Below are 12,473 nucleotides of genomic sequence, written 5' to 3'. Positions count from 1 at the left end.
GAGAGTATCACAGAAATACTATGTATCTGGGGAAATGCTTTTCCAAGTATTGCTGACTAGGTTGGTCTCATAATTGATCCTGAAAGAACTCTTTTGTTTTTTTCACTGTCCTCAGTGAATGAACCCACCCTGGCACAGCATACAATGCATTTTTCAAAGTGCAACAAAGGCAATCACAAATATTTGAAATAGAAGAGTTTTCAAAGGTGGGACTGAGTAAGCACATGTATTTTTAAGAAAATCTGTAAAAATCATGTAATGTTTTTGCTCTAGATGATATGGGGGAATGACTCGTAGAAAGGGTGTGGCCATATCATCTTCCCAACTAATCTTACTTCCTACAAATTTTCAAAATTATTATTAGTGTCAGTTGTTCTCCATTTGAACTTGAAAAATCAAAGTTGTATGTAACCACTGAGAAAGATCCCATCAGAGAAAATATTCAAGTCAGCCATTAGCTCCCATATAGGGAAAGGACCAACCTCTTAAAAATCAACGAGACGGGCCCTCCCTGGTGGCAGAGGGTTACAGCACAGCACTAAGAAGCTACAGCCACTTCCGCATGAGTTCGATCCCCGCCTGCCCCGGAGGTGACCACATGGCGCGGCAGACCTCTCCTGACCCGCCCGCTGCTCCCCTCAGCAGTGTACTTCGTCGATCTGCCTGTTCTGCTCCCCACTCTGTCTCTGGTGAAGCCTCTCGCCGCCCCTGAGCCTCTGGCCTGTACCCCAGTTCTGTATGAACAAATAAATAAATCTTTAAAAAAAAAATCAATGAGACGCCGTAATGATGTAAGATTGATTCTCTTGGCATGAATAATAAAAACAAACATATGAAGGTGCCAACTTTTGTAAGCCCTTGAATTCAGATACTTCAATATGACTATGCGGTTGAACAATAAATGACAAAACTATTTCTCATGGGTGATTTTGTTGGGGAGACTTTGTATTTTTTTTTAATTTATTTATTTGTGCATACAGAACTGGGGTACAGGCCAGAGGTGCAGGGGCAGTGAGAGGCTTCACCAGAGACAGAGTGGGGAGCAGAACAGGCAGATCGAGGAAGTACACTGCTGAGGGGAGCAGTGGGCGAGACAGGAGAAGCCTGCTGCGTCATGTGGGTCACCTCCAGGGCAGGGATCTAACTCACTCTGAAGTGGCTGCAGGCAGCTTGCAGTGCTGCATCCTAACCCGTTGCACCACCAGGGAAAGCCTTTGCATTCTTAATGAAACCTACCTGTGCACGGCTTCTTATGGTAGTGGAAAAACGTTAATTACACCTGACTTCAACAATACTTTATCCTGTTTGCGTAAATAAGGAGCATTCAAACAAACACTTACATACGTACACAACCAGAACACATCGCACCCAAGTGAAGATTAAGCTATCCATTGGCTTATGGGGAGGATTAGTTCAACCCTCTAAACAAGTATATCACAAACTAGTATTACATAAAGCACATTCTGTACTCATCTCGATTCACATAAATTTTTCAAAATACTTTACATGAAGAAGTGATACCAAGACCCTCTCCGATGGTGCAGGGGTGAAAGTCTCAACCCTATGAAGCTATTACCAGCCACTGAGGTATGAATTGAGTCCCTGGCTAGGGAGGTGACCCACATGGTACAGCAGACCTCTCCTATCTTCCACCCTGCTCCCTTCAGCAGTGTATTTCAGTAGATCTGCCTGCTCTGTTCCCCCACTCTGTCTCTGGTGAATACTCTCACCCCCTGCACCTCTGGCCTAGACCCCGGCTATTGTACTTATAATTATATAAAATAAATCTTCAAAAAATAGAAAATAAAAAAATAAACACTAGAATTAAAAAAAAAAAAAGTGATACCAATGTGACAACTGAGTACGGAATCTAAAAATAGGGAGATAGCATTATCTTAAGACCAGATTCATCAACAGAGGCAGAGAGTATCTGGCTAAGATCCGAAAAGAGGCAAATCTTAAAAACAATAAGTCACTAGAACTTTAGTTCCTTCATGGCAACAGTTTTTACTCATTCTTCTTCTTATCAGGGGGGCAATGAAAGATGACCCGTGAGGAGAATAAGAAAATAAATAGGGGTTCCCACTGAAATTATGTCCACTAGAACCACTGAGGAACAAGACTCAAGTAACTACTTAACCATCTATAAGATACGATGTCACAAGTGGGCTTATTAGTTTGGCAAATCACATGGTGAAATACTCAACTAACTCATGGCCCAAAGCATTAAACAAGAATCAAATCATTCCTAAGATTGTTGGCTGGGTAAAAATGAGTGTAGTTTGGTGTTTAAAAATGAAAATCTCAAGTCCTATATCTGTTTGTAGACAAATTTCCAAATTGCTTTGTGACATTTCTGGTTTTGTATAGTACAAAATGAGTTGCTATACCTTGAGAATGTCATGGTGGGAAAGAATTAAAGGCTTGGAAAAATCATGCCTGTAATAATGAAACTTTGGGCTTAATAATCAGACCCCTGGGGCATATTTATACTAATTACATTGTTACATCATTCATTCAGCCCACAGTTACTTACTGAGGGTCTTATGTTTGCGAAGTATGGTGTTAGGACATTTTCTGTCATGGCCTTAGGGAATTTATGGGTTCCAGAAGGTTAACAAAAAGTATTTCCCAGCCTGAACCTTTGTCCCTCGGAAGAAAATTCAATGGCTCCACTCTCATGCTCCATAGTATTTTACTTGTGTATCCTACTCTTTCAGTATCGACACTGTGGCACTGGAGTTCATTATCTGTCACCTTTGTTAAGCTGTAAGCTCCTTGAAGGCAGACAGCATATCACAATTATGTGTGTTAGCTCCACACCTGCCTATATGCTGGCATAGTCAACTGTGCAAGGTTGACAACATGAACTTTGGATTCAAACTCAACCTGTACCCCTACACCCACCCTTTGCTAAGGCTGTTCATTCTGTGGGTGAGATTTATGAATCCAGTTGGTGGGAATAAACAAAGATAAGCATCAGGTGAAGCCTTTGCACTTTTTCATGTCAAACTCTCACCCCAGTGTAGCTGTTCAGTAATGCTCAAGATTTTTGTATTTGAGCTTGAACCAGATGGAGCATGTTCAATAGAGTTAACATAGATTTAGCAAAGAAAAACACAGAACATGGGACATCCAGTTGACTTTGAATTTCAAGTAAACAACAAATAATTTTGTAGTCGATGAGTCCCCAGCATTGATATTGTATACTTATATTCCATCGAGCAACCCTGCCTTCCAGATGATTAGTAAATTGGACATATAGAAGGTCAGGTGAGATGCTTCTCTATAATTTTGGTTTTTGTTACAGAACATTTATTTCCTCAGATGATAAGTAATAATAGCACCATCTGTGACTATGATAATGAAAAAGTTTTCAACGTTTATCCTGTTGCCCACTATGGGGTAGAGATAGCTGTTTGCGAACCACAGGGCAGACTTAAGAGTAGCTTTCCACTCCATTACTCCATGAAACGAAGAATCAGCAAGTCCATGTGATGTCCCCAGTGATATCATAGTCATACAAGTCTCAAAACAACCCATCATGTTCATTTCCTGGCCACTGCCTCTTTCAGACCTCCCTGCTAGGCTTCTAAAGGCAATCCTGAGTTTGACTTAGTCAAGCCTATATATTTGACAGTAAATTTTAATTCCCTGAGCCAAAGATCCAACAATGATTTCAGATATCTAAACCGTTTGACTTATAAAGGAAACATAAAACATCACCAAATCTTGAAGATCCATTACAAATATGACAATATTATACATTCAACTTGCACAGCACTTTAAATTTACTTGAAGCTCTTTTCTGTCCATTATCTCATGTGATCATTAGTGTGGTATTTATTAGTGATGAGAGAATAGGATGTCTGCTCAACCCTTTGTTATGGCCAATTTGCAACTCTTGATATTCATCAATTTGAAACCACAAATGGAAAGAAATTCAGTATCCTTTTTTCCCTTTAGAATTCTGGCAGTTCATCTATCACTGGTGGGTTTTCATCAAGTCTTTTTTATAAGTAGTCCCAGATTTTCTATTCATGTCACAAGAATATTTTCTTTTTGAGCTCTTAAGGTGACTATGTTAATTTAAGGTACAGATTTTCAATAAAATGGAATCAAAAATAAATGAAAAAAAATTGTGATGAATTGTGTACCCTGCTCCCCAGAACCACCAGCTCCATTATGGACATCTGTCACAAATAACAAGAACTTAGTGAAGTCTTAAAGACTGGATCAACGAATGAATGAAAGAACAAATGAACTTCTGAGAAAAATTTGCTGTAGACCAAACACAGCTTGCTCTAAAGCTTGCCAGCCAGTGAAGACTGCTGTTAAAAAGGATCACTCACCAAAGTAACAACTCAGAATCTAGAATCACCATTCTAGAAAGCATTGAATGCAGTTCCACACACAAGAAAGCACTGTCTAGAGTCATCCGTGGCACGGTGATACCACATCATTCCACAACAGCCACCAGGACACGCTCTCGGGACATACATTCTGTGCTCTCGGATATATTTTTGAAGGTAATCACAGTTCATTTCCTTTCAGCTTGTTCCCAGTAAACAAGAAATAGAGAGAGCCCAGTGGCGTTTGACAAGAATTCCACAACGCCTTGCCTCTGGGCAAAGCAGGGGCTGAAAACGTCACCTTTGTTGGGTAAGTGTCAAAATCTTTAAAATCATCTTCCATTTATATCAGCTTTTCTCCAAAATCATCTTCCATTTATATCAGCTTTTCTCCAATCGGCCATGAAACTCTTAAGGTTTCTGTGTAAAGAACCAAAGCCAGGATGTTTACTGTTCTGTGCCAAAAGTCTGAATAACTATTCCTCTGCTCTAATTCTAAGTGACTGGCAATGGTAGGTTTAACTCATCCCAGTCATTCTTCCATTTCTCTTTTCTCTCAAGAAGTGTTTATTGTATGCTTTCCGCCTACTATTACTTGTCCAAACACTCTATGATGCTGGGAGTTTAATTTCCTTGGTGCTATAGATGAAGAGACTGGGGTTTAAGCAATATTCCTAACTTCCCCTGACTATGGTGGATGAGTCTATGTGCATCCATCACCCTGATTTTGATGACTAATCCCACGGATGTATTAAAAAACAAGAAGGCGGAATTTTCAACAGAACAGAGCTACTTTGTAGAGGAAGATCCCCGGGACCAGCTGAACACGTGTCCCTTGAGAAAGCTGATCTCCACAGACCTGTGTCTGTCTAGATTTCAGCTGCAATTGTGGAGATGCTATCATCAGAAAGACAGCACCCATGTGGCCTGTAAGTCTCCTGCCCACGTGCACTGCTCTCCACCGCATTCTGCATGTAGCTTTTTAAGATGGCCATATCCACACCACCATAGTTATTAAGCCTAGTGTCAAAATGACATAATATTCAAGGAGTGACTTTCCCAAGAATGCTTTTTTTTTAAGATTTATTTATTTATGCTTACAGAACTGGGGTACAGGCCAGAGGTGTGGTGGATGAAGGGATTCACCAGAGACAGAGTGGGGAGCAGAACAGGCAGATTGACAAAGTACACTGCTGAGGACAGCAGCAGTGGGCGGGTCAGGAGAGGTCTGCGAAACCATGTAGGTCAGCTCCCTGAACGGGGATCGAACTCATGCTGCAGTGGCTTTGGAGAGATTCATAAGTAGTGCTTTAACCCACTGCGCCACCAGAGAGAGCCCCTCAGAATGCATTTTTTTAATTGTGCTACAAGTTACTTGAGGAAGAGAGCGTGGAAGGGAAAGGCTTTCAGAATTCCTACAGAGTAAGCACAACAAAAACACAGCTGGGCAGCGCAAGTCAAAGGAAGAGGAGAAAACAGTCACAGGAAGAGGGGCGCTGCTTGGCCTCACAGACTTTCCAGACCTCCAGGGAACACAGCCACAGGCTCCACACTGCACCACACTTATTTCAGAACAAAATGGAAGCACCTGGCCAAGATGGCCGTAATGTCAGCCCTGGCGGGAAAGAAAATGGGAGGCGGGAACAAAAATGTAACCAAAACACAGGGAGTGTAGAAATGCCCTCCGCGGTGGACCTGTGGTTTGGAGCTATCTAGCGAGACCTGAAGAATGAAGACGGGGGAGCAGAGCTGATGATGGTCCCTGAATGAGCCCCCCAACCCCAGGAGCCTCAAAGGGAGTATAAAGAGCTGTGGGCTCTTGTGCCTGTGAAGGTGGGTGTTCCTTCCAGAATCCTCACTCTGATAAAAAGTGGAAATTAGGATGAAGTGATAAGTGTGTGACTGAAAATGAGTGGAGCCCCCCTCCCCCCACCCGTGAGTGTAGCAGAGAAAGGCAATTTGGTCTGTGCTTCCCGGAGTCTCCACCAGAGGCAGCAAAGGCTCCTGGAATCACAGGGACACAGCTACTACAGAGCACTTTCGAGGTGCAGGAAACGCCATGAAGAACTTGACGCGCCTCATCTCATCACACCCTCACTTTCAGATGAGCCTGCCGACATTCAGAATGTGACAGTTAGTCAGACACTGCTGTGTTTGCGCCCGGGAGCCCACCCAGAGCCCCTGCGGAGGTCTCACGTCTCTGCCTACAAGTGGTCAGTAGGAAGTGGCCCTGGAGTATGGCAGTGGTGCTGTCATGTCCCCCCTCGTTTGCAAAGCAACGCCAACCTAGACACGTTTAATGTAGTGTGTAGTCTTTAGCTCCAAGTGCACATGCAGGCCCCTTGCCCTGTGTTTCCCGCGCCTGCTCACCACACACCAGAGACTGGGTTTGTGCTGGTGCAAGTCGGGAGGAGTGTGTCTGCTCACAGCTGCGCTTCCACAGGAAATGCATCAGGGAGGGCGCACAGGCTCGCAGCTGGCTCTGCATGTGTGCTAAGCCCCTGACAAATGTCTGGCTTCTCCTCTAAAAGAAGCGCTGTGGTGAGGTCGAGGCCACGCAGGGTTATCAACCCTAGCCGTCAAAATTGCACTGGAAGCCCACTTCAGGTGGTCCCGGGCTGTGACTGTGCTAGCTCACTGAATTTGCACCGCAGGATGGGCAGACTGTGCTCATTCTGCAAGTGAGGGCCTGAAGACACAAGGGAGTGCCTTTCAGTGTTGGCCCCGGAGTCCTGCCCTTTCCTCCAGCCTGTGCAGCCTCCCTGCCTCTCCCAGGCCAAGGGGTTCAGGAGACCTTCTCCGTGTATCTCTCCTGCAAAAATATTTCCTCATGTACTATAGTGGATGCTGGAGGGGGTGGGGGTAGGGGGTGGGAGTGGTAGCGTGTGGTAACCTACATCTGAAGAGGTGTGAGCCTGTTCCTCCAAATTGCACAGTGTGGTAAATCAGAGTTATCTGAACGAAAATAATACAATTCGTAAAGTACTTCCTGAGTGAACTGGAAGCCATATATGTCCTGTAGGTGAATGACACATGGCCGGCTGGATGTAACCTAAGTCTCCCAAGTCTTGCCAGTACCTTTGTGAAAAGGGAGTTTGGGATGGTCACAGGACAGTCACATGGGGTACACTTCTGCTCCACCCCAAAAGACAGAGGAAAATCAACTCTTGCTTGAAGCTACAGAGAGGGATCACCCTAAGGACAGCTTCTGCTGGACAAGATGGGGGAGCCCCCCCTGGACACAGGAGGGCAAGCTAGTTGTGTGTGTGAGCCCCTGGACCCCGCTCCTCGGCCTCTCTGTCAAGGAGGACACAGTCATTATTTGTGACTTGTGACCCTGTTAATGTGTGAATGACAAATCCATTTCCTGCCCCTCAGTTATGGATGACATAGGGATAGCGGTCGGGGGACAGAGTGTCACGACTTTGAGTCTGGAGTCGGGATACCCAAGGGCCATGACTCACCAGCTGGGGCTCTTGGCCCAGTTGCCATTTTCAGAAAAGATGCTAGTCAGCTCTTAACCACTGACCTGGACAGAGACAGAGTGGCCGGCCTCTGCTCCCTTGCTTACTTGAGTTCTACCTAACACAAGCAGGACACCGATGCCCGGAACTGCCAACTTCTCCAACTGCTGGACAATCACCTTCTGTCTCTTCCAAGGCAGAGACAGGAGTGCACCTGCTTTCCAATATTCCAACAGGGTCCAGTCCCCCTGGCGCCTCTTCACACCATTTGGCCCCTCAGGCTTTCTGGGAACCACCAGCATGTCAGAAGTCTCCGTCTGACCCAGTCACATCCTTCTGAAGTGGAGGTTCCCCCACGTCAAGCCAGTGGGGACTGGCACAGGTGTAACCACACCAGCGACGCAGATGGTCTCCTGGATTATCCCACTGTCTCCCCAATCTCCGGTTCAACAGAGAGCAGACTGTAGCCCAGTCTGCGAGCACAGCCCTGGGGACAAAGTCCCTCCAGGTTAAAAAAAGTCCATAGACCTTTGGGGTTTGGCCAACATTCTGTTTGTGATGTAAACTTTTCCCCAAATGTCCATTCCTTCATTCCTCTATATTCATTCAGTATTTAATGAGCACTTATACTGTCTTAACCTGAGAATTCAACCACAAATAAAATAAAGACTGTCCACCTGGAGACAACAATTTAAGAGGGGTGAAATTGTTATCTCCAGGTGGAAGAGGGGTGACTAACAATAAATACAGCAACCCCTATTGCAGGATTTACGGTAGCTGAGAGCTGTGCTAGCTTAGAGAGAGATTTGCTACCTAAAGACACAGAGGTGGGGAGGGAGGAGGAGGGGTTTTTCTAGTAAGGGTTAACTAAAGCTCATCTGGAATATTTCTTGATACCTAGAATGAAAGTCATTATGCGGATTCTTTTACATACACAAATGCAATAGCCAAGGCTTCCTTTGTCAGAAATGCTGAGTCCCCAGCTCCCTGGACCACATCAAGGAAGGGCTGTAGTCCACAGCCCAGGCCAGCAGTGTTTCCCAGCCTGGCACCGTGTGCCTGCACAGCGAATGGGTTAAGGTGGCAGCGCCGAGCCCGGAGCACCGCATAAACAGAGCACTAAGCAGGCGCTCGCCCATCTCCCAGCCCTGGGCTGTCAATCAGCTGTCACCCGCCCGCACATCAGCAGTGCGTGCACATCACTGGGCTGTCAGCAAAGCAGCTGATGAGCCTCGGCTTCAGACTGTCAATCATCTTTGTTTCTTTTCTCTGCTCGGGAAATATTTTGGCTCAGAGAAACAAAGAGCCCTGGACAGTCACTAATGGAGCCTCACCCCCAAATGATGTTGGGGAGGGGGCGGGAGCAGAGGGGAGATCAAGCATCTGTTTTATTAGTAGAGACTGGAAAACTGTAATTCTAGAATTCCAGTTCCCTGAACAGATCTTGCTGGATTCCTAAATCCAAAACAGAAAGAAAGAAAAAGCACGGGAACATAAAGCAATATAACTTGAAGTTATCTGAGCTGAAGCTTCAGAAAACCGTAAGAAGGCTTGGAGGATGGATGACTGCTCGTTCAAAATTATTCTCCATTGATCAGGGAGGTTTGGGGGGAGAGAGTAATTGCTGGATTCCTGAGTTCATTTATCTCCCAGGGACTCCAGAAACAGCAGCTTCTGAATCCGCTTTCTGGAGCTGAAGCAGCTGGGGGAAGGAGGGGTACCCACAACAGCAAGTGAATAAGACAGCATCTGGGGGCCCACGGTCAGTGTTTGCAAGGGGAGCTACTATGTTTGAGGGTAAAGACAGTCACCAACACCTGCTGTCAGGCTGCCCTTCTCACCCCAAATACTTACGGGAAATGTCCCACGCCCTTCGAAGCCCACAATATCACATCTGCAGACGAACCCCTGGCAGCGACTGACTGGACAGCAAAGCCAAGTTAGCCTGCTCTTTGCAGTTTGCAAAATGACCGTGCATTAGCATCATGCACCAACTCATCATTCAGTAGAGCCAAATACTGCTCCGATGTTTAGACTTCCCACAGACGAAAAAACAACACTTGTACCCTAGTGGTTTTAAGGACACTGAGCAACCACCGTCGCTTTCCAGCCCACTTGTCAAAGTCCTTCTACCCATCCCCTCCCCAGAGCTCTGAATGGACTCACAGGGCGGCAGGTTCCAGCTGCATCTCAGTGCTGGTGACACGGGAGATGTTTTACACTCCGACAGATCCTTTCATACTTGCAACTCTGATTCCTGAAAACACATCTCTCTCTGATCTAAGCGGACATTAATTGCTTTTGTGCTGATGTACCTATGTCTCTTGGTCCTAGAATACAACTAGCAAATGTGATCTCTGACAAGTTGGCTGAGCCTAATCAGGCCAGATCAGCTGTTACCCAAGGTGCCACAGGCTGTAATTTGAGGATCTTTACAGAGTTATCACTCTCCCGAAAGACAAGGAACTATAATTCTGTCAACACTAATCCCAAACGGTAAGGTTCAAAGCAGCTGTGGCCTCTCCCGGCCCCCCAAGAAAAAATAGCACTTGTCAAATAAATGCCTGAGATAACTGATAAGGAGAATTAGAAGGATGTGGCCCGAATCTGTGGCTGGGAAGGTTTTTTTTTTTTTCTTTAAAGGAATCTTCAGAAGCAGGACGTTGGGTGTCAAGGGTGAGCTGTCAGGACAAAAGGGGAGGAAGGGAAGAGAGAGACAGAGCTGCACCACCATCCAGCTCCCACTCGTCCTGGGAGACTTGGAGCAGAGTCCCCCCGACCTGGCCAGCACCCAAACATCCAAACTTGAGGTGATCCCTCTCAGCCCCAGGGGCTGCCTCGGTGACGACTGGGTGGCCAGCGAGAGCTCAGGTCTCGCTGTCAGACTATAGCGAGGCGCTCTGCTCTCGACACTCCTGTGGGTTTTCCAAGAGGCACCATGAGAAGACAATATTAGAAAAATTAATTCTCTTACTGTATCGCTTTGGTCCATCTTCCAAACAAAACGAAAGGGTTAATGTGGCGTCGTCCTCAAAAAACTCAGTGGCGAAAGCGTCCCACCAGAGATTGTCACTGTCCTGCAAAGAGACAGATGGTTTATTTAACAGCCCAGAGTGGAAAGTGTCTCCGAGAGTACAAGAAACAGCAAAAGAAAGAACACCTGTGGGGTGTTCTAGAAGGGGAGCAGAGGCTTGGGGTGACTTCACAGGAATTGCTTACACGGCGACTGCATTCCAATTCTATACACGAGTTATGCAAAGCAAATGAAAATTAATTCTCCAGGACATATTGGGGAGGTTGAGTAAACGGACTACAAAACATGATGTGATATTTTCACAAAATGGGTTTGCATTTAATGTAAATGACAGTCCACGCTTCTCCTCTCTCTTGGCTCTTTAAAGAACTGTATTTTATAAACAGAAGCCACCACAGTACAGCAGGTCAAGGAGACCAAGTTTCATGAAGACTCTTTTTTCAAAAAGAGGGGAGAGTGGCCCGTAACCCTGTTCTCTGCTAACGGAATTCTCAGAGAGACAAGTATGGCTACTTGGTGATACAGGCTCAGGTGAGTTTATGGCCAGGCAGCCAGCGTGGCCCGTCCTCAGGGACTGTGCTGAGCTTACAGGCGAGCACTGGCTGGGTATTAAAACAATGATTAAAAATAGAGCAAGTCAGCAGAACACAGACAGTCCGCACGAACTCTGTCTTGGGTTGAGAGTTTCTCTTGCTCAGCCAGGAAACACTTTGAAATTGGCAGTTTGAGGGGCTGAAATGGCTGCTGATCTCCGAGGAGGAGGTGGAGGAGGGAGTGAGGAGGCTGTGCAGAGTCCTGTTTACAGGGGACTCCTACCCAGACCTCATTCTCTGTGGAGTACGCCATTCACTCCCACATTCTTCTGTGTAACCTTCTGTGTAACCTTTTTGCAAAGAATTGTTGGTTCGTGCCAGATTTTAAGACTAGATGTTTCACAGCTGCCTGTCAGATGGGGGGCAGGGTCAGAAGAGGGGCTGTTGCTCCCTACTCAGTGGTCCCACAAAGTTGTTCTGCTTATGATCATGTGATGTTGTCCCTGGCAGGCCTCAGGAACAAGGCTTCAATTCTGACAAAAACAGAGAAGGGGCCACAGAAAATGGAAACTGTCCTCTTTCCAGAAAAGAAACTTCTCAAACCAATGATTTTTGTTGTTGTTTTTTGTCTGTTTCTCTGGCTTCTTTCCAATCATCACACCAAATGCCAAATACCTAGTACACAGAAAGCCTCCCTGGGGCAATTCAAGCTCCCCACACAAACTTCCTTCCTCTCCTTTCAAAAACAAGTATTTCTTGAACACTTACTAAGTGCAGGCCCTGGATGAGAGATTGGTCTCCACCCTGAAACAGCTTGAAGTCCACCAGAAGGAGATAACCAAGATAGTATGACAGTCATACCTGAGACACCATGCAGGAGGCCTGTCAGAGTTTCTAGAAAATGCCATAGGCTTGGAAGTAGTAGCACCAGAAGGAAAAGAAGCCTATCTGGAATCCTGGATCACTGGTTTCTTTTTTTTTTTCTTATTTATTTATTTATTTGTTTGTTTGTTTGTTTGTTTGTTTGTTTTATACCAGTTTATTTTTACATCATTTTGTCCATTTTTTTTCCATCTCAATTATAATCCCC

The 12,473-nt window shown here is 45.5% G+C and overlaps 1 protein-coding gene across 7 annotated transcripts in view; it reads right to left on the bottom strand.

Annotated features, from left to right (window-relative positions):
* LDB2 (LIM domain binding 2) overlaps positions 1-12,473 on the bottom strand; it is a 311,143-nt gene that overhangs the window by 177,307 nt on the left and 121,363 nt on the right. For all 7 annotated transcript variants that reach the window (XM_004681393.2, XM_012724131.1, XM_012724130.1 and 4 more), the window contains exon 2: positions 10,791-10,893. In XM_004681393.2, coding sequence (XP_004681450.1) covers positions 10,791-10,893 — 103 coding nt within the window. The remainder of the gene's footprint in view (positions 1-10,790; positions 10,894-12,473) is intronic.

This window comes from Condylura cristata, unplaced genomic scaffold (assembly GCF_000260355.1).
Source record: "Condylura cristata isolate star-nosed mole 26May11 unplaced genomic scaffold, ConCri1.0 scaffold00012, whole genome shotgun sequence".
NCBI classification, from domain to species: domain Eukaryota; kingdom Metazoa; phylum Chordata; class Mammalia; order Eulipotyphla; family Talpidae; genus Condylura; species Condylura cristata.
Note: the sequence above shows the minus strand (reverse complement) of the source record. Positions and strands in the feature narration are given on the sequence as shown.